At 39.1% G+C, this 22,782-nt stretch overlaps 1 protein-coding gene across 1 annotated transcript; it reads right to left on the reverse strand.

Annotated features, from left to right (window-relative positions):
• Window positions 1–277: 277 nt before the first annotated feature.
• On the reverse strand, window positions 278–22,766 carry PDIA3 (protein disulfide isomerase family A member 3). Its single transcript, XM_061180365.1, has 13 exons — window positions 22,453–22,766; window positions 16,699–16,777; window positions 15,274–15,391; window positions 10,583–10,690; window positions 9,267–9,396; window positions 4,758–4,874; window positions 4,321–4,446; window positions 3,547–3,729; window positions 2,609–2,717; window positions 1,926–2,054; window positions 1,284–1,363; window positions 868–925; window positions 278–647 (listed from the first exon to the last, which is right to left on the reverse strand). Exons 1-13 carry the CDS (start codon window positions 22,617–22,619, stop codon window positions 534–536), a joined length of 1,518 nt encoding a protein of 505 aa, XP_061036348.1. The 5' UTR covers window positions 22,620–22,766; the 3' UTR covers window positions 278–533.
• Window positions 22,767–22,782: the final 16 nt, after the last annotated feature.

A 22,782-nucleotide genomic window follows, 5' to 3' on the forward strand; every position in this document is an offset into this window, starting at 1 on the left:
AGCTATATTGACCATTATGGCAGTCACTAGCCCTACATGTGACTGTTTAATGAAAATTTAAAATATGGTTTCTAGCTACATTTCTAATGCTCAATAGCTACAGGTATTGGGCAATAAAGATTATAGAACATTTATATCATAGCAGAAAGTTCTACTGGACAGTGCTGGTCTAGAGAACCTCTGCTTCCCCACCTCGTGGAAAAAAGACAGTATAAAGGGGGCGCATTTATTGTCACTGTTCCAAATGTACAAAAAAAATTAGAAAATAACCCCCACCTCAATTCCCCCCCCCAACATTCCTCCCAACACAAATAATTTTTCCCAAAACCACAAACATAAACTGGTTCTGGTATTCTCATAAACAGTGCAGCTAAGAAACAGTTTAGAGAAAATTTAACAGGATTCAGATTATATCCATTCTGTCCTCTCAACCCTGAGAGGTAATAATCCCATATGGGTCCCAGTCCTCCCCAATAGTTTTCCCATCTCTCGTGGAAGAGTCCTTTTACAAAGTGGTGTTTTTGGCTGCTGCTTTAGAGATCCTCCTGTGCTTTCTTCTTCTTCTTGGGTTTTTCTTCTTGAATTACAGGGGGGTTTGTAGCCTCTCGCTTTAGATAGCTAATAAAATCACTTAATTCACGGCCACCCTGAAAACAGAAAGATAACTCTGAAAATTTAACCTTTTAAAGAACTGTGGATTTTCTTTTTCCCCAATAGGAAGACTTGAATTTTTAAAAGCACATTAGCAACCACATATATGGACCATGAGTTGAGTTTCCAGTTACATAAACTCAAAGAACTGAATATGTGTCTGTGTGTGTATGTGTGTGTGTATGTATTTGTGGGGAGATGAGACAATGCACTTACTTCATATTTCTTTGGATTCAGCTTCTTGTTGGCTGGAGAGAAGTAGATGGTAGGAAAACTGGGAAAAGAAGAAAAGAGTTGACAAATTTCAGATTCCAGAATAACTCTGACATACACTTCCCTAATAACTGCTTCTAGGAGTAACTTCTCTTCATGATTTCTAATATGACCAGATACTATTTTCCATTGGTGGCTACGTTACATCCTATCAAAACTCAGAAATATGAAAGCTCACAAGGTCTGTGGCAGTCATGTGGGCCAATGCTGCAGAAGTTTAAGCCAGGAAGGCATTGGTGGTTCTGTGCTCAACTGGAATATGAGGACTCTCCAAACTATGTGCAATACAGAAACAGTTTACAAGCTTATTTTTTCCTATCAGTTACCTAGATACTTTTACTAGTTTTTAATCTACTTACCCTCTGACTTCATATGGAGAAGGCACATCATTGGCTGTGGCATCCATCTTGGCTATGATAATATTTGGGTCTTTTCTGAGCTGTTAAAAAAAAGGTTAGATCTTTAAATTTCAAGTTTTCAGTGACTGAGGGACACAGTCAATTTAGGACTTAAAACAATCTCATTCTTTAAAAGCTTGGATAAGTTTTGCTGCTGAGATAGGAAGAGTAGTGATACTTGCACACAGTATCAAACTTTCCATAAACTTCCCTTTTCTCTCTTGGTTCCTACACATTAAGACTCTATATACAGACACCTTCAAAATTACCTGGCCTAAATAAGATATTATAAGGGCTAAGCCAAGTGATTTAAGATGAAGGAACATAATGAATTCATATAAGCCATTACCAAAATTCAGAAGCCAGGATACTTTTAACCACAATCTAGATTGAGTCTGAGGAGTGGAAAGTTAAAGCAGGTATCTGAGGCACTGCACAGGCTCAGAGGGCAGTCAGGAGAAAGTGAGTAAACAGTAGAGAGTTGAAAAAAAAATCTACCAGTTCTTAGGTTCTGAACTAATAAGGGTAACTAAATAGCCAATGCTGACTATGTATGTAAACCTCCCAACTCAAATTTAACTTCAGAATATGGTTCAGACTTACCTTCTCTCCCAGTTCTTTATACTTAGGCTCCAGATTCTTACAGTGACCACACCAAGGAGCATAAAATTCAATCAGCACATCTTTATTTTCATCATTCACTATTTCATCAAAATTCTCTGCTACCACTACCTGGGAAACACAGAAGATTCTCTAGCTGGTAAGGCGAGTTGAATACATTCATGAGCTGTATTTGTTTCTGAACCCAATCCCTCTCAAATTTGTTGTGTTGCCACTAAAAATATGTTACTGAAACCCAACTCACATTTATAGACTTTATTAAGATATTACCATTCCCCAGAAATCAACTCATTCCCATGTCTGTCACCTGTCAGACTAAGTTCAGGAAGTCACAGGAAACAAGTGCTACCCAACTCTTCCTTAAAATAATCTCAGAACAACAATATTAAAACTATTCTTAAAACTATTCTATTAGGGGTTAGCTTGCTCTGCCCTGAAGAGTAACCTAGCCCTAATACAAATATCATCAGAAAATTGTACTCCTGCCCCTATTAAGCATTATGAACTCTGACAATGCTTATTTTATGATGAGGGAGGTGAGCACAAACAAAAACAGAAACTGAGTAGCCAACATGGTCTTCACTTAGCACTTCCCAGCATTTTGGGAATAAAGAAATGAGGAGAGACAGCTGTGTAGAGGCTTGGGGAGGTTGTGCGCGCCTCACCTTTACGGGCCCGTCATTGCTCTCTGGGATAGGCTCAGACTTCAGGTATCTCTTCAGGTTGCCATCAAAGTAATCCTGCAGGAATCTCTCAAGAGCCTTGCCATCGCGCCTGGTATTAGAAAAACAGGATCAGTTTTGTTAACTTGCTCCCACCATTGAGAAAACTAAAAACCATTTCTTAGAATAGTTTCTACATAGTTTAAATTTCAAGGCTAGGAAGTAACTGGAAGTTTAAAAAAAAAAAAAGGGAGCCCTTGTTTCTCAATATGCAGAACTACAGACTGAACAAGAAAGCAACCACCTTCTTGTATTTCTAGTGTGTTCTTTGTGGATTAGAAAGATCAGAGAAGGAAGAAAACATTGGTCCTTCTGGAAATTCAATTCTGCAAAAGAACCAGGTCCTATTTTGTTGCTCTGGAGAATAATGCCTATTTATGGTATCTTTTTTTTTTTTTTTTAACTGATTTCACTCACAGGAAGATTTTCTCTTGTCTTAATCTCCTGAAGTCTCAGAAGGTGATGGTCAAAACTGTCTGGGGTCTTAAGATCTTTCCAATTCCCTGAGTTTACTTTAGGCCAATGTGGTATTCCAAGAAGAAAAGACATTCTGTAGGGATGGGAGGGGACTGGGTTGGTCTGAAATTACATCAATCTCAAAGAGACTGTCTAATGTTCTCTATCTACTATTTTTAATGGCAGGGTGGAAACAATCATGTAAGAATTCCAAGCTGCCATCCTTTTGTTACTTTTCAAAATTTATTAAGAATCATGATCCTTAAAGTATCTATAATTAATTGAGAAAAGTGACCGTCATGTCTTCATTACAAGACCTAGCTTCACATTCCAATGTTCTTCTTTATAAATCCTCAGTAGGGTAAAAGGCTTTAATAGTTTCTTTGCAGAATCAAATCCCAAACCCACGCTAACTTGTGACTCACGAGAACTCCTCCTGCATGACAAACTTCTCTCCTTTTGCAGTTCTGATAGCAACAACAGGAATCTCTCCAGTAGTGCTTTCCAAGCCAAAATCAGAAAGTTCATGGCTAAAGGTTTTGCGGCTAGCTACAGCGAAGTTGAGTTTCTTCCCAGCATCCAGGAATTTCTTTGCCACCATCATCACTCTATAGGAAACAAGAGATATTTATGCCAAGATTATACCAGGGTGGTAAAGCACTTCTGAAACCAAGAAGCAAGAGACTAGAAAGCAAAATTTCATAGTCCCTGCATCCCTCTGGAAGCAGTCTGAACTTGTGTTCTTAGGCACTGACATAGGATTATGGTGTACTCCAGGGTCTTACTGAACTTCACTGCCAAACTGGTGGTACCCAAACAAATAGTCCATTCCCACTGAAACCTGCTATATTATATAACTATAAAATATTGCAGGCATAATAACTAACCCAAAAAGAAAATTTATAAGGATAAAATACACTGAGAGTCTCAATGGGCAACAAGGCACAATGTGTTAAAGGACATTTTAGATGACATTTTCATCTTTTACTGGGAGGTCAGGAATCAGCTGTGTCACAAGGCAAAGGAACACCTATGGAAGATATGCCCAACAGATTTTGGAAATAGTTTATTTATCCTTACAGCTTCAAATCCCATTTTCTTATCTGTTCTCACATCACACATGGTAATAGGATAGTTAGAAGGAATTGTTTATGCACTGGGTAAACTTGTTTACAAAGGGGAAAAATTATTCTTATTACCTGTTTCTCCAGTAGTTGGAACCTTTAGCATTCTTTTCATAGTCCACATCATAGTAGGCTATAAGTAAGTCCTTGCCCTGTATCAAATCTTTATTGTCTTCTGTCATGTGAGGGCAGATACCAAAACTGAAATGATACAATCCATTATCAAATTTGGCTGGTTTATAGCTATATTATGGAATTATCATAAAGTAACTGACAGCACTTAAAAAGGAAAGAAATTTTCAATATATAGGATAAGTACCAAGTAATGTAACTTACAGGACCACAATAGGAGTTCTAGAACCCAAACATTACTACTTTAATATAAACTCAACTATTATCATTACAATCCCATGAATGAGGCTATTTAACCTAAAACATGGCTCTGCTTAATAACTGAGATAAACAAACTAAAATGAAGCCAAGAAATCCCAAAAGTATAAAGAGGTACTCACATGTTTTCCTGAATAAATTTTTTAATCTTTCCACTGGTCATTTTCTGTTCTGTATATGCCACAGTCCTGTCCTCAAACTTGTTCATCAGATGTGACGGACGAAACAAGGTGATACCCCTTTAGAAAAAAAAGTCTTAGTAGGTAGACAGCAAAAGAACTGTCTCTCACCTTTTATTTAAAGCTCAGACCATCTACGCTTGCTGCCACTTCTACTATCACCATTTAAGCACATAAGGACTCTTTTCTGGGACCACAGCCTTGGCAACATGACCTTCTCATCAACGCTAAGGAGCTAACCACCTTAATTTCAAGTGCAATAATTGGGTATGATGATTTAATAAACCTGGGTTGCAAAGTTAGAATACCTTGGTTCTATCTAATTCTTGCTCCACCACTAACTTCAAAGACCTTGGGCCAGGTATCAATTTAATTCTTCTGGGCTTCAGCTTTTACATCAGTACAAAAAGGGGGTTAGAGTAGATAATTAATTTCCAAACCTTTAAAAACAATAAAAAACAGAACCCAACTTACCCCAAAGCCCCAATATGTACAATAAAATAAAGCAGAACTTGCTCTTATTGGAAGGTACCTTGCCCTGCCAGTCTCCTTGAAAATTCAACTCTCCCATACAGTAAGAAAATTACTTCATTAGAGAAAATATATTTAAGATTCCTCCCAGCTGTAAAAATTCTATAGGTAGGTATATGATTATAGATAATGTTTAGCTTGAGTTCATTAAAATTTTTTTTGTTCTAGATTTCTCTATATGAATAAACACAGTTTACAAAGTTTTCTCTTGCTGGTACTACGTTGCCTCTCTCCCTAAACCAAGCTTTCCTCATTCCACCGGAACACTTAAAGGAAATTCCTTCTTTACTTTTTTTTTCTTTTAATAAATTTATTTATTTACTTTTGGCTGCATTGGGTCTTTGTTGCTGCGTGCAGGCTTTCTCTAGTTGTGGCAAGCGGGGGCTACCCTTCGTTGCGATGCGCAGGCTTCTCATTGCGGTGGCTTCTCTTGTTGCGGAGCTCAGGCTCTAGGCATGTGGGCTCAGTAGTTGTGGCTCGCGGGCCCTAGAGCGCGGGCTCAGTAGTTGTGGCGCATGGCCTTAGTTGCTCCATGGCATGTGGGATCTTCCCGGACCAGGGCTCGAACCTGTGTCCCCTACAGTGGCAGCCAGATTCATAACTGCTGCGCCACCAGGGAAGCGTCCTTCTTTACTTTCTAACCTTTTGTTCAGCTAAAACTGAACCCCAATTTGGTTCTGAGTCACAGGTTTATATCTAGTACAAGCGTTCCCAGAAAATATCACTATTCTAACTATCAATATCTTGCCTCTTGCTTCTCTTCCATTCATTCCTCCTCCCCACACTATACACACCTGTATACAATTTTATCACTTGTTTTGGGCTAGGTGTCAGCACCTTTAAGTCCTTATATCCCTCTCTCAACTCTTCCAATGCTAACCATTAACTTTATGTCAGTTAAAACACAGGCATTTTCATAGTATACAGGGAAACTACATAGCAAAAAGGGACCTAATATAAACATGCTGGGCAACCAAGAAGGTGAATATGTCTCAGATTTTTTTTAAAAGCATAGTTACCAATTTCAGAGCAGTTATTGTCAAAAATTGAAATCAGTTCTAAATGTGATCTTTAATGATGTTATGGCATTGGGGTACACATGAAGAACTTAAGACACCCTTCATATAAGGTCTTCTAAATAAGACTTCTGATCAGAGGCTGATAGGCCAGTTGTTTTTTTTTTTTTTTAAAGATTTATTTATTTATTTACTTGGCTGCCCCGGGTCTTAGTTGCAGCACGCAGGATCTCTGTTACAGCATGTGGGATCTAGTTCCCCAACCAGGGATCAAACCCAGGCCCCCTGCATTGGGAGGGCAGAGTCTTAGCCACTGGACCACCAGGGAAGTCCCGCTGATAGGCCACTTTTAATGGCAAGTGTGAGAGGCAGACACAGTGAACAAATCTAAGGGTAACAGGCTGATATGTGGTGTGCTTAATGAGCCACAAGTGGCTCCACATCATTTACAGACCTGGTGTCTCTTAATCTAAAAGGCAGTAGAGCCTCATGGTTAAGCCCAACAACTGTGCAGCTAGACCTTCTAGCTGCAAAGGTTCAACCCCAGTTCTGCCAGTTCTGCATGTGAAGCTTAACCTCTTTCTGTGCTTTCTCCTCTGTAAAATGGAGATAATGACAGCTCTGTCTCAACAATTTGTTAAGAGGATTAAGAGTTAACAGTACACGACACATAGTAAACAGTGCATATTTTGTTAAATATAAATAAATAACACTAACCCTTGTCACGCTTTTCTTTTTACTCTATGTGCTCACCTTGAGTGATCTCCTCTAGCCCCATGGTTTCAATAACCACTTACATGTGGTTGACCTATAAATCTTTTATCTCAGTTCAGAACTTTTCCTGAATTTTAGTCTCATTTATCCAATTGTCCAATGGGTCTTCACCACCTGGATGTCTCAAAACTACTCAAATTCACTGTGCCAAAATAGAACTTATCATCATTCCCCCCAAATTTGTTTCTCTTTGTCTTCTTCATAGCTTGATGATGATTGGCCCAGTTATCCAAGTCTTTAGAAACCTAGACTTACTGTAGATCTGCCCCTTTTCACACCTGGCTAGGGGCCAAATCCTATTGTCTACATTTTTTACACACACTCCTTCTTCTTCATTGCCCCTAATACTGCCTTAATTTAGATTCTCAGATGTCACCCTTAGTTTAGACTCTCTTGACTGCCTTGCCATCCCTCCCCTTTCAAACCACCACTATATGGGTGCCAGTGTCCTTTCCTCTGAAAACACAAAATTAATCACATTACTGTCTAGCTCAAAGTCTTTCAATGGCTCTCAAATATCTAAAAGATAAAATCTAAATTTTTCTGTATGGCACTTAAGGTTTTCTATAATTTGGTCTCTGCTTACCTCTCCAAGCTTACCTTTCACTATGACCTCATCCACGAACAATACTCCAGCAGTACTACAGGTCCCAACACGCTTAGGTTGTTTCACATCTCGGGGCCCTCTCTCCTGCTGCTCTATCTGGAATAATCTTTATCCCCCACCATAACCTGCCTGGAAAAACTTATCTTTCAAGATATACCTCAAAAGTCACCTCCTCTATGACATTTTTTGATACTACTCCCCCACCCCAAAAGAAAAAAAAATCATTCCCTCCTCTGTACTTCTGGTACACTCTGTCTAATTTCTACCATAATACATATAATGCTCACTTACACTTGTATTTTTAAATATATTCACTGTCTCCCATTACTAGATGCCCCTCAAAGGCAGCAACAGTTTCCAGAACTTAGTTTACTGCTTAGTATGTGCTCAATAAAGCTCTTGGAAAAACTAGGCTTAAAAACCACCAGTTCGGGGCTTCCCTGGTGGCGCAGTGGTTAAGAATCCGCCTGCCAATGCAGGGGACACGGGTTCGAGCCCTGGTCCCGGAAGATCCCACATGCGGGGGGCAGCTGGGCCCGTGAGCCACAATTACTGAGCCTGCGCGTCTGGAGCCTGTGCTCCGCAACAAGAGAGGCCGCGATAGTGAGAGGCCCGCGCACTGCGATGAAGAGTGGCCCCCACTTGCCACAACTGGAGAAAGCCCTCGCACAGAAACGAAGACCCAACACAGCCATAAATAAATAAATAAGTCATGTACCAAAATATTCATTGCAGCTCTGTTTACAATAGCCAGGACATGGAAGCAATCTAAGTGTCCATCATCGGATGAATGGATAAAGAAGATGTGGCACATATATACAATGGAATATTACTCAGCCATAAAAAGAAATGAAATGGAGGTATTTGTAATGAGGTGGATGGAGTTAGAGTCTGTCATACAGAGTGAAGTAAGTCAGAAAGAGAAAAAGAAATACAGTATGCTAACACATATATATGGAATCTAAGGAAAAAAAAAAGGTCATGAAGAACCTAGTGGCAAGACGGGAATAAAGACACAGACCTACTAGAGAATGGACTTGAGGATATGGGGAGGGGGAGGGGTGAGATGTGACAGGGTGAGAGAGTGTCATGGACATATATACACTACCAAATGTAAAATAGATAGCTAGTGGGAAGCAGCCGCATAGCACAGGGAGATCAGCTCGGTGCTTTGTGACCACCTAGAGGGGTGGGATAGGGAGGGAGGGTGGGATAGGGAGGGAGGGTGGGAGGGAGGGAGATGCAAGAGGGAAGAGATATGGGAACATATGTATATGTATAACTGATTCACTTTGTTATAAAGCAGAAAGTAACACACCATTGTAAAGCAATTATACTTCAATAAAGATGTTTAAAAAAAAAAGAAAATAAATAATAAATAAATAAAATTTAAAAGAAATAAGCAAAACATTCTCTCTATAAATTTGATCTTAAAAAAAAAAAGAAAAAAAAAAACCCACCAGTTCACACAATAGCACTTGGTCAAAGTGTGCATTTACAAGGGCATTTAACTCAGTTACTTACTCTCCATCATCATCATACTTGTTCACCAGAGATTCAACATTGGTGTGTGCAAATCGGTAGTTATCCCTCAAGTTGCTGGCTGCTTTCAGAAACTCAGAGTGAGTGTCACTGAATAAATCCTTGAAAAAACCTATATAGAAAATGTCAAACACAAGGAAGAAACAATAAATGCTGAGAAATATTCAAAACTTTAAAATTCTATTTTTTCAAAGTCTTTATCTTATTATGGATAAGCAAAGCAAGATAGATAGGAGGATTGGGTCTGCTTTGCCATGACTACTGAGGATATTTGATGAAATATTTAGGATAAGAATTCTTTCTCTACCCTTAAAAAAAAACTTTTTTGAGGAAGCCAAGGGAGAGAATTTGTCAGGGTTCAAGTCTTAATACTAGTTTTTCACAGTTGAAAAATTTGAGCAAATTGCCTAACTCCTTAGAGTCTCAGGGACTATTTCAGGTGTCAGAGGATTAAATAAGGTAGTATGTCAAAATAAACTGTAAATTAATTCACCATATTTTTTTCTATGTCTTATTTGTCTCTAGAACTTCAAATCTAGTAAAGTGCCCGAAACCTAAGTGTTTATTAAATGTCTACTTACGGTTAACTCCTTGTAAAATATACAGAATCAATATCCAGAAAAGAAGTGACTTTTAGTCAAACTTAAATGATAAACCATCCTCTACTGCCAGAAAGTCAGTTTTATTACAGTAATTAGGAGATTAAGAGAACACAAGCTTGTATGTTTAAATTTATTTCTTAGTCAAATGTATTATACATTACATTTAAAACAAAACAAAACAAAAAACACTCAAGATGTAGAATGTGTTTAATTGGCTCAAGTTATTTTAAAAATAATGAGATATTGCAACACCCAAGAAAGCAAAGATTGCTGTAAAAACATACACAAATCCTAGCAATTTGATCTTAAGTTGTAAATTCCCCTACAACTGTGAAAATAGCAGACACAGAGGTTTATCATTTACTTATATCCTCCCACCTTAAAACCCCATTTTCAGTTTTAAGTACCCTATTATTTGAGTTAAATCTCAGGAGTTTACGAAGTGATAGGAAAAACTGAAGCTATTCCTATCTTCTCTAACTGACATTAAATCTTTACACCTGAAAGAATACCAGGCCACTCAAATAAAACACCAATTTTTTCTACATTATAGTAATGCTGACCTAATTTTGCGAGTTGTCTTTTCAGCTGCCCCCAAGGTTTCCTAAACAGTTTTAACTTTATTGTTTACTCAGACATAGAGGGCTTTTGAAACCATATTGATGATTTTGTGGCATAATGCAATTTGCTACTCACCCACCACAGAAGCATCTTTATCACTAATGAACTTTTCAAATTCTTCCTCAGTCCTGAGAGGAACTGAAGCTGGTCCAGCCTGCTTCTTCAGGTGGCTGACAATTCCATCTTAAAAGACAAGATGAAAGATTATAGCAACACAAATTTATAATTTTTGAAAAGGTAATCATTCACATGATTTAAAGTTTAATAAGTTCAAAAGCATATACAATGAAGTTTTCTTCCTATCCTTTTCCTTGTTACCCAGTTTCTTCCCTACAGGATAACATTTCAGTTTTTTGTATATCCTTCCAGACATATTATTCACAAACAAGCAATTCCACATTTTTTCTTTTCTTTTCTCCTCAAATGGCAGCACACACATATGCTGTTCTGTTTTGTTTTTGTCATTTAACACAGCTTAGAGATAATTTATGTTAATATACATAATGAGCTACCTCAATCTTCTTTATAGCCACATAGTGTTTCACTGTATGGATGTACCATAATTTATTTAACCAGCCACAACTGATGAACATTTGTTTCCAATTTCTTGCTGCTGTAAATGATTCTGCAGTAAACAACTTTGTACTAACGTCATTTTACACATGACTGAGTGCATCTGTAGGGTAATTTTCTAAAAGTGGATTCACTGGGTCAAAGAGTACATGCATTTATAACTGTTTAACTGCCCCCTCAAAGAGACTGTACTTATTTATATCCCTGCCAGTGATGTATTAAAGTGTTTATAACAATACAGGTAATACCTTTGTGCATGTTGTTCTCTGCCTAGAACAATCTTTCCCCATATATCCACCTGGCTTCCTTCCTCACCTCCTCCTTTAGGTCTTAACTCAAAATGTCATCTTCTCGGGACCTCCCTGTGGCTCAGTGGTTAAGAATCAGCCTGCCAATGCAGGGGACACAGGTTTGAGCCCTGGTCCGGGAAGATCCCACATGCCACGGAGCAACTACGCCCGTGAGCCACAACTACTGACCCTGTGCTCTGGAGCCCACGAGCCACAACAACTGAGCCCACGTGCCAATTACTGAAGCCCATGCGCCTAGAGCCCATGCTCCACAACAAGAGAAGCCACCGCAATGAGAAGCCTGCACACCGCAACGAAGAGTAGCCCCTGCTCATTGCAACTAGAGAAAGCCCGTGCGCAGCAACAAAGACCCAATGCAGCCAAAAATAAATAAATAAATAAAAACAAATTTTTTTTAAAAAGTCATCTTCTCAAGGAAGCCTTCCCTAACCATTCCTTGTAAACTAAAACCTATTCAACCCCCAACACTCCCTTATCTCCTGCTTTATCTTTCTTACAGCACATTTCACCCATCTAACACTCCATCCTTATTTATTTTTGTCTGTTTTGCTGATATATACTTAACTCTAAGAATAATACCTAACATATCAAGTTCAAGAAATACCCACTTTGCAAATGAATTAAACAAACAAATCCTTTATTCTTAAGTGGCACAGTCACATGTAGCCTTGCATTTTAAAAGCAGAAAATGCAGTGCCTTGGCTATCTTGTTTCAGGGTTTAACTATATACAGGTCAAACTATGCCATGAACCAGATCCACCAAAATCACATTTTCCTATTTAGGTGAAATGGGCTAGGTAAGTAAACTGTTTAAAAATAATAATCACACACAAAAACACAAAAAATCTTTTGCCTTTTAAGTCTAGTTGACAGACCATTATTCTATTTTCTTCTGGGCTCAGTGCTACTCCTCTGTAATACTCCACCTCTCCCACCCCTTTCTCTTCTGAGTACTCTAAGGATTTGCTGACTGACTGAGACAGAGTACTGTTTAACTGTTTCAACATGATTGAGTCTATTTTGCTTCTTTTAGAGGTTTTTCTTTCCTTCTCTCTCCATTCATGATTTTTCCTCTTAAATGTTTTCCTCAACTCCTCACAGAGGAGGGGTTGTGTCAATAGGTAAATTGAAATCGGACATGAATTTTTTGGCCTGCAAGGGTATTGTAATTACTATATCACAATATAAATTATTATAAAGAACTTTACCTCAGGGCTATGATGAAAAGTGTTACTTTTCTCCCTGAGTATTTAAAATTCTCTGGAAGGTATAATGGGAGTGCTGAGTAACCAGTTGAAGCAGGAAGGCAAACAGCATAGTTCTTAGAATACATGAATAAAATAATCCATCTTAAGTAGCCAAACATCTGATCACCTAGTCAGATGCTGAGAAATTCTTGAGTTTAAGAAATCTATGTACAGCCCAAGTGAGATTATTTGCCTAGTAGCAGTCTGGTTGGGTTCACATACAATATAGTTTAGACCTAAGTCCAGAGAAAAACATATCAATAATTCTAACTGCTAAGTCTACCCTGAGCTAATAAAATCTGAATGGTAACATGTGTTCATTAATGCTTTTAAGATCAGGAAAAAAAAAAAATGAAGATTTTACCTTTTGTTCTTAGACATATCAAATTTTGAGTGTTGGCTAAATGACCTCAGTTGGGCCAAAATACTTATGCATTGAAGAGTTATTATCTACTACATGTGGAGAAACTAGGTACTGGGGATAGAGTAATAAATACACCAAACAAGGTCTCTGATCTCCTGGAGCTTACAATATAAGTAAATCTCCAAATAAATCCCCAAATAAATAATACAATAAATCTTCAAATAAGTAAACAATTTAAAATATCAGATAGTAACCAGTGCTATGCAGAGAATTAAGAGGATGGTAAGAGTATGACTGGGTGGCTACCTTAGGTTTGGTGGCCTGGGAAAGCATCTGGAAGAATTTTTTTTTGGGGGGGGCCGTGCTGCGCAGCTTGTGTGATCTTAGTTGCATGACCAGGGATTGAACCCGGGCCACTGCAGTGAAGCGCCGAGTCCTAACCACTGGACCGCCAGGGAATTCCCTGGGAGGTGAAATTTAAGCCAGGATCTGAATGAAAAAAAGGAGCAAGCCATGCAAACATGGGGGAAGATCATTTCAGGCTGTGGACACAGCTAGGGCAAAGGTCCTAAAGTGAAATAGTCTTAAGTCTTAATAGTCTTAAGAGTTAGACAGGGGCCATCTTATGTACAGCTTTGTATACGAGTAACAATCATACATGCTGAAAAAAATTCCACATCACCTAAAATGCCCAAACTGAACGAACCCCTTTCCTCTCACCTTTTCATAATAAAAAGGTAAAATATGCCTAATTATTTGATAGACTCAAGATAAAATGTCTAAAACATATTTTCTCATTAATTATGGGCCCTATGTACATGGCCAGCCCACTTACCTCCCAAACTTCACCTGTCATCCTTGCTAATTATATTCCAGCCACAAGGTCTTTCTGTCCCTTGAACATATCAAGCTCAGTTATGCCTTAGGGTCTTTCTGTACCTGTTTTCCCTCTGCCTGGAAAGCTCTGGTCCACATCTTCTCATGGTTAGCTTCTTCCTATCATTCAGGTCTCAGCTCAAAGGTTACTTCCCTGATCACTCATAATGTGGTACTCCCAACCCCAATCACTATCACATCAGTTTTATTTTTCTCCTTTAATGCTCTTATCACTAACTGAATTTATCTTATCCACATATATTATTGACATTAAAAATTTTTTAATTGTGGTAAAATATATATAACATAAAATTTACCATCTTAACCATTTTAAAGTATACAATTCTGTGGCATTAAGTACATTCACATTGTTGTACAACCAATCTCCAGTAGTTTTCATTTTGCAAAACTGAAACTCTATTCATTAAGCAACTCCCCACAGCCCTTGGGAACCACATTCTACTTCTGTCTCTGTGAAACTGACTAGGAATCTCATATAAGTGGAATGACACAGTATTTGTCTTTTTGTACTGGCTTATCTTACTTAGCATGTCTTCAAGGTTCACCCATGTAGTAGCACATCAGAACTTCCTTTAAGGTTGAATAATATTCCATGGTATTATATACAATTTACATACAATTAATTATTATTAATATACTACATTTTGTATATTCATTCATCCACTGATGGGACACTTGGGCTGCTTCCACCTTTTTGCTATTGTCAATAATGCAGCTATAAACATGGGTATACAAATATCTCTTCCAGACTCTGCTTTTAATTCTTTTAGTTATATACCCAGAAGTGGAACTGGTGGATCATATAGTAATTCTATCTTTGTTTTTTTAGGATCCACCATTCTGTTTTCCATAGCAGCTGCATGCACCATTTTATGTAAGTCCACAACAACAGTGCAGAAGGGTTCCAATTTCTCCACATCCTTGCCGACACTTGTTCTTTTCTTTTTTCTTTATAGTAGTCATCCTAATGGATGTGAGATGGTTATCTATATATATTTTTAAACTTGTGTGTTGCCTTCTTCTCTTCATCTCCCAGAATGTAAGCATCACAAGAGTGGGAACCTTGTGTGTTTTATTTATCAATAAATTCTGGGCACCTAGTGTATCTGGAATATCTGGCACAGAGTAAGTACTGAATATTTGTCAAATAAAAAAATGCCTAGTAAGCCTTATAAAATCAAGTTCAAGTATTTTCTATATTACTTACATAATCTGTTCAGTTACAGAAGTCTTTTGTTAGCTTCCAATCTGACCTCTTAGGTGAGCAATTTTTAAGACTTAAAGTATCTTGTATAGAAAATGTCATGTTCCCACTACAAAGAACAGGGTACTTAAACAGATCCAGTTTCCAGAATGTAATCCAGGATCCTTACCGGCAGTCCTAGGCCCATCATAAGCACCTGCTTCTTCACCATCTCTAAATATCTTCAGGGTTGGATATCCACTCACTCCATACTTATTACAGGTGTTTGTGTTGGCAGTACAATCAACCTGAAGATTAAAATACATGAACCACTTGTTATCCAAAAGCCTGCTGCAGGCTCTTCCTATATTCCCAAAATATTAAGAGTGGTCAAATCAAAATATCAAGCAATTTTTGACATATCCTACAGAACATTAGATTTTAAAGGCAGACTGGTGCTTGGCTAGCTACATCAGAACCACCTAAGGAACTCTAAAATTTAGTTTCCTGGGCCTCATACAAAATGCACAAAAGACTATTTAAATTCTGCCCTTAGAGTCTCTATTGTCTAAAGCAGTGTTCTCCACCTTTTTCCTGCCCCTCAGAATATGCAAAGGATAAATCACTTAAATTAGTAATAGCGGCTTACTTTGATAATGATTATCATCAGTGGGATGTATCGATATATACCCCTTAGGTGAGTTGGGATATAATTTGATTTGGCAAGTCACCTATGGTTATTAGCAAAGGTACTGATACTTAAACATGCTCCCTGAGCTAGTCTGAATCTGGGCTAAACTATAACATGACAGATGTATTGAGACCTATCAGGAAGAAGAAAAACAACTTCCATCTATTTAGCCACTTATTCCAAACTAGGTAATGCCATCAGCACTTTGCATGTATTATCTCATTAATCTTCATAAGATTCTGAGGTATGATCCCAGTGCCTTAACATAAACTAAAGTTCAGAAAAGTAATGCATCTATAGTAACACAGACTATAGCTACATGAAGCAAGAACAAAATCATGACTGAACTCTTTTTTTCTATGGCAAGCTGCCACAGAACATCAGGATTAAAAATAGTTTTCAAAAACAGTCCTATATATGTATGAACTATTTATCTGAGGCTGGCCGAGATGTGAACTTTTAGACCGGAGCAACTAGGGGTTTACTACATAAAATTCTGGAAGCATTAGTTTGACTGTAAAAGCAAATACTAAGTTTACAGTTGACCAGTTAGTTAATACTTATCAACATCCTCTTGTCATCTTCCTATTCCCATCACTGTGAATAGCGTATAGTAATTTAGGGAACTCATTTACTCAATAATTTTCCTCTAAACTTGACTATTGTAATTTTACTTTCCATGTTTGCCCCTTAATTTTTATTTACCATATATTTTACTTCTTTCTTATGCCAGCATTTCCCTTAGTTTCACTACTTGTAATCTTTTGAAACCGTAATTAATACAAGTCAGTTGTGTATTTGCCCAGAAACTAGTGTTCCCTCTTCTTCTTAGCACCATAAGAATAAAGAAAATCAACGTTAATTTTTACCAACTACTATTTAAAATACCTCATTTCCTTTAATGAAGAATCCACCTATACTCACTTTTGCTAATGGGACTATTCCTTTTAATCTGGTAGCTGCAGCTTCATATTCTGGGGCAAGCTTTTTGCAGTGTCCGCACCTATACAGATATATTAAAGAAAAAAGGCAAATATATCCTATAAGTTTGTTAATTTTCTCTAGGAAGAATCTCAAATTATAATACTACTTTTGACTAGTAGCTGCTTCCAAAAGCAAAAACATCACCTGAACAACATCCAGTACTGATAAGGTAAACCAGAGCTCTCAGAGGTAAAGCTACCTTCTCTAGCCTGAGGTCGACTCTACAGGACTGGCTCAGTCCAGAGCAGCATCTACATTCTCAAAAGTGCAATGGGGTGGCGATGGGGGGGTAAATTAGGAGTCTGGGATTAACATATACACATTACTATATATAAAATAAACAAGGACCTAGCACAGGGAACTATATTCACTATCCTGTAATAATCTATTCTGGAAAAGAATCTGAAAAAGAATATATATATATATGTATAACTGAATCACTTTGCTGTACACCTGAAACTAACACAGCATTGTATATTAACTATACTTCAATTAAAAAAAAAGATTAAAAAAGTACAATTGAGCCCTGAAAACTGTAGTCAGAAGTACAAGCCACATTAAAGAGGGGAAGGGCTCAAGCCCTTTTGACGAATTAATGAGGATAAAATAAAGGGCAAGACAGCAATAATCCCATTCCTGGTAGCATTTCCTAAAGGAAGGTACGTATTTTTCCTTAGAAAACCAGCACTGTGGTTCTTAAAAATATAGTGGTTGAAACCTTATAAGGTCCCAAGTATGATATTAACTCTTTAAGAGTCACAATCAAGTACTTTTTCTCCATTCCTTGAATATGACTCTTTGACCAGAAACCCAGTTTGAGGGGGGTTAGTCGAATAAGGCCCAAAAGGTGCTCAGTTGATATACTTTAACAGCTCGATGGAGGCTTTTTTCCTTCTCAGCTGAGTTTCAACATAGCGTGAGAATGACATATTTAAGACAGCAAGCTTGATTTTTACAGCTACACAGTTCACCTGACTATAACTACTGAAGATAAAGCATTATGCCAATTAGAATATTTTCCCAGAGGGCCATCATAAACACCTGTTCCTCTGCCCAGAAAGCCCTAACAGTCCCACAGGCACACTGTACATGCAATGTGGGTACAGGCTTATCAGTACACAACTAGCACCAGCTATGTATCATCTCTTCAAAAGCCAATGGTTTGCAGAGGGATCACTGGGAGAACGTGAGTAGTTCTGTGACCTCCCCACAGACAGCAAATATAGAATTAGAAAACAGAAGGAAGGAAACACAGAAGAAATTTGAGCTGACATTTCATAGCCAAAAGTCTCAAAATCTATTTTGTTAAGTAATGGATGGATAAGTAACTTGGAAACATTCTGCCCCCAAAACTTGTTTAAAACAAAGAATTCTAAGAACTTATATTCTTCAAGGTCTTTAGAAGTCCTATTCAAAAATAATCATTAGAAAGCTTAACTGAAAGAGTGATATAAAAAAAGACTATAATATTAGATGTTGCTTAGGGTCACATACATATTTACTAAAAGTATAAAAGAACCAAATGATAAAAACCAAATTCAGGATGGCGAGTGTGTAAGATGGGGAAGGGGTACACAAGGGACTTCAACTGTACTGGCTTTATTTTTTAGACTGGGTGGTGAATAAATGGTATTCCTTATACTGTGTTTCACAGATGCACATTTTACCATATCTGAAATTGGGATGTGTCTTGCAATCATGTCATAGTTTCAATGGTAGCATTTCTCTCTTTGTGAGACATAAAATATATTCATTATACCCTCTGTATTCCACATTAAATTAAAAATTCATGTACGTGGGTTGTAACAAAACTACACAAATTCCAATTGATCTAATAAAATAACCAATGTATCTGATAAACCTAAGCTTTGGGGAACATAAGGGTGCAAAGGTTAAAAATGAATGTGTGTTAAAGAGAGCAAGAATTGGATCTGGGCCTTAAAGATTTAAGGCTTCAGACAGGATGGGGTAGGGTATTTTAGAGAAGGGGAATAGTAGAGGAAAGTTAAAATTACTAGTGAGAATGATGCATTCAAGAGAACTATGGGGACTTCCCTGGTGGTCCAGTGGTTAAGAATCTGCTTTCCAATGCAGGGGACGTGGGTTCGATCCCTGGTCGGGGAACTAATCCCACATGTCGCAGGGTAACTAAGCCCGCGTGCCACAACTACTGAGCCCATGCGCTCTGGAGCCCACGCGCCACAATGAAGAGCCAGTGCAGCCAAAAAAAGAAAGAAAAAGAAAAGTAATTAGGAATAAATTTATCAAGAGAGGCATAAGAACTGTACACTGAGAATTACAAAATATTGGTTAAAAAAAACAGAGAACTATGAAGGTTTTTTTTTTTTGGTTAAGAGATAATAAATGTGTTATATGTGTTAAGAGATTTCTGTTGAATACGTATGTAGTAATTGTTAAGAAGACAGACAACAGATTTAAGAAGTTTCACCTCAACTACCTTTAAACACCTGAAGAGAAAAAAAAATAGTACAAAATAATTAGGCCAGACCAGTGGGTCTCAACACAGATGTATATAAAAAATATCCATTAAGCATTTAAAAAAAAAAAAAAGGGACTTCCCTGGTGGCACAGTGGTTGAGAATCCGCCTGCTAATGCAGGGGACACGGGTTCCCCTGGTCCAGGAGGATCCCACATGCCACGGATCAACTAAGCCCATGCGTCACAACTACTGAGCCTGAGCTCTAGAGCCCACGAGCCACAACTACTGAGCCTGCATGCCACAACTACTGAAGCCCACACGCCTAGAGCCCATGCTCCACAACAAGATAGGTCACCGCAATAAGAAGCTCGTGCATCGCAAAGAAGAGGAGCCCCCGCTTGCAGCAACTACAGAAAGCCCGCGTGCAGCAACGAAGACCCAATGCAGCCAAAAATAAATAAAATTAAATAAATAAATTAAAAAACAAAACAAACCAAAAAACAACTGTGCTTAGGCCCCACCCTGGGACTTACTGAATGATTCCTCTAGGAATCCAGGAGATAACCAGAGGTGTAGGGGGAGTGTGTATAAGTGGCAAGGCTGGGACTGAAAACCATTGCCTTAAGCATTGTTAATATCCACAAAATCATCAAATGTCCAAAGGGAGGACCTGTCTAACAAGTTCCAATAAGGCTGGAGGAGACTGCCCTTTTTAAATTCACCAGGAATGGAATTTAGGTGGATTTTGAAGGTGATCATCAAGTTTTACCACTACTTCTTTCACCTACTACTAGATAATACTAAAACACAAATAATCCCATTCACCTTCAGGGATGGCACCCAGCAGTTAGTAATGACTCCCAACATATACTCACCCAACAATCATTACTTCATGCCTGTCATGTGCCTCATGCTACTTTAGGCTCTGATAGAAGAAAAACTGATATAGTCCTTTCCCTGTAGGAACATCAGTCTGGCAGGGGTGATAGTATTATTAGGTCCCAATAGAGAGGAGGGAGCAACCAGTTAGTTGTCCAGGGAAGGAAGAAATAACTTTTGAGCTAAATCTTGTTGAAAAGATCAACTGGGGGTGGGGAGGGGAGGGAATTCCAAGTAAAGGAATCAGTATGTATAAGAAGAAATATTAAATATTCCATTTTATACTATCCACGTGGTCTTTTTCTATACTCTAGAAACCCTGTTATCAAATATCATCAATTAATACTACTGTCCTAGAGGGTAGGGCACAAATCTACAACACAGGTAGATGCTGAAGACTTAAGACTGACTAATAAATATTCAGAAATTGACTGACTAATAAATATTCAGAAATTATCACAAACATTTAAATAGTTCTATTTACTTCCAGAGAAATTCAGATACTCCCATTCTTACAAACTATATAGATGATTGACTCCATAATGGAAATATTAGTCTACAGAGTCAGCTGTAAAGAAATCTTTCACTTTCACTTGTAAAATGAAAGTGGAAAAAATACCCTAAAACAAATGAGAAAAACAACTTGCTCAAAATGGGTCCATTTTACTCTTAATAAGGATTCTTTAACTGTTCCTATCTAACTTGTAACAGGAGTACAAAGCAGTTAGAGAGTATTTCCAGAAAACTGATCCTTCTTGTAGGCATTGTGGAGGATGACTTTACCTTCCAGACCAATTACATGGCGACACCACAGCAGTGATCCACCCAACTTTAGGGATAGTTTAGTGCACGATGGGATATGTAGTTTTTAGGGAAGCACATGCAACAATTTAAAGTAGCATAGATCACTTTCAATCAGGGGGAAAAAAATCTGCTTTAAACTAATAGTCTAATAGCCCACAATTCTCCAGCAATTCACTTCATGTGGACGCCTGTAGTCACAGAGGCACCTCCCAGTTTTGATACAACTCCATACAGCCATTCTAATTACAGTAACACTCCCTCAAAGCTAACAGCATGGTTACATGATTGGGAAGAGTTGTTTCTAAGAGAACGTGATTTCTAGTGATGTGTAACGACCACCTATGATGTGTAATCAGTACTGCCAGTTAGTCGCAGGAATGCCCTGGATGCAAAACCTGTCAGAAGCTGAAAACAAAATGTGCTGCCTCTAAGCACATCCTACTGGCTCAGGTGGTCTTCATTATAGGACTCTTAGTGTAACCCTCGAGTCAGCTGAGCCCTTGCAGAGTGAAGACCAGAGTTAGAAGCAAGTGAAAGTTATCCACTAACTTTCTTTTACTGAGACTTTTGAATACAAATAGTTTTTAATTAAGGGTCATTGTGGCAGGAGAAAAATTAAGTACTGTAATTAGCGTGGTTATACTGAGCTGTCTCCAGCGTTAAGATAATCATTGTTTGCTATGGTAAAGATGTGGGAGTTAAAAAAAACAAAAACCAACACTCAGGTTTACTGGGTCAGAAATCCTATTTGCTCTCTCCCCACCCCCACCCCACCCCCAGCTTTTTATTTCCAGTTAGTTCTATCCTAAGGAATTTACATCCTAGTTCAGTTAAAGCACTCTCAAGTGCAGTATTTCTCCAACACTGATTACTTTCTCACTGGGGTCTTCTTTGGCATTTTTCAGAAATCCTAATTAAAACTGACCATTTAGACAGATCCTGACGAAATTACTCTGTTCACCTACTCTTTTTAACGGAATTCTGCTGGTGCTAAGAAATGATCAGTTTAATGGAGAAAGTGTGCACCTGGCGATGGACAAATAACTGCCTGCCTTAAGAGAGCACTTATGACCATTCTGTTGCCACTCTGACCTTGGCTAGAAACCAACGGCTGCGTGGGGCAAGAAGAAAAGAAGTATCCTGGGGGCCCAGGGCCTCTGCACTTGGTGAAACGTTGGCTTCCAATATAAGGCCTTGAGATGCCTCGTCTATAGAATGGAAAACAGTAACACGGACTCACCCAGAAACTCTAAAGATACCAATCGAGGAAGGGTGGGGTGCAGGGGGTGAAACCCTCTGCAGATAAGAAGTGCCGCAGGAGCACGGAGGTAAGGATGTGGCCCTGCGCGAGAGGGGCCTTCGCTTTCTCCTTCTCGGATCTCGCTCCCAGGCCGACGTCTCCGCTCTCCGCCAGGCAGCTCGGCTCCCCGGTGGGTGAAAAACCTGCCGGCCGCAGCCGGGCTCGCGGGAATGATGGAGGGCGCCGGCGCTGCGTAGGCCCTACCGTCCCCGCGCCTTCGCCCCCTGCCCACCCGGCCCTCCCTCTCCCGCCCCGGCTAAATGGCCTCACCAGGGGGCGAAGAACTCGACGAGCATGAGGCCTGCAGAGCCCGTGTCGGAGATGCGACTCTCGAAGTTGTCGTCCGTGAGTTCCAGCACGTCAGAGGCAGCGGCGAGGCGGGCCGCGGCGAGGAGCAGCGCCAGGCCCGGGAACAGCGCTAGGCGGCGGAGGCGCATGGCGACGAGGTGAGGCGGCGGCGGCCAGGAGGGTCAGGGTTCGGCGCGGACTGCGGAGGCCGGGCGGGGAACCACGAGCCCTCAGCCTGCGCTCGCGCGTCTGGCCCAGACGGCCCGGCAGCCGGAGGTCCCAACCCCCCAGCCTGGCTCGGGCCGCAGTGTG

This window comes from Eubalaena glacialis, chromosome 2, assembly GCF_028564815.1.
Source record: "Eubalaena glacialis isolate mEubGla1 chromosome 2, mEubGla1.1.hap2.+ XY, whole genome shotgun sequence".
NCBI classification, from domain to species: domain Eukaryota; kingdom Metazoa; phylum Chordata; class Mammalia; order Artiodactyla; family Balaenidae; genus Eubalaena; species Eubalaena glacialis.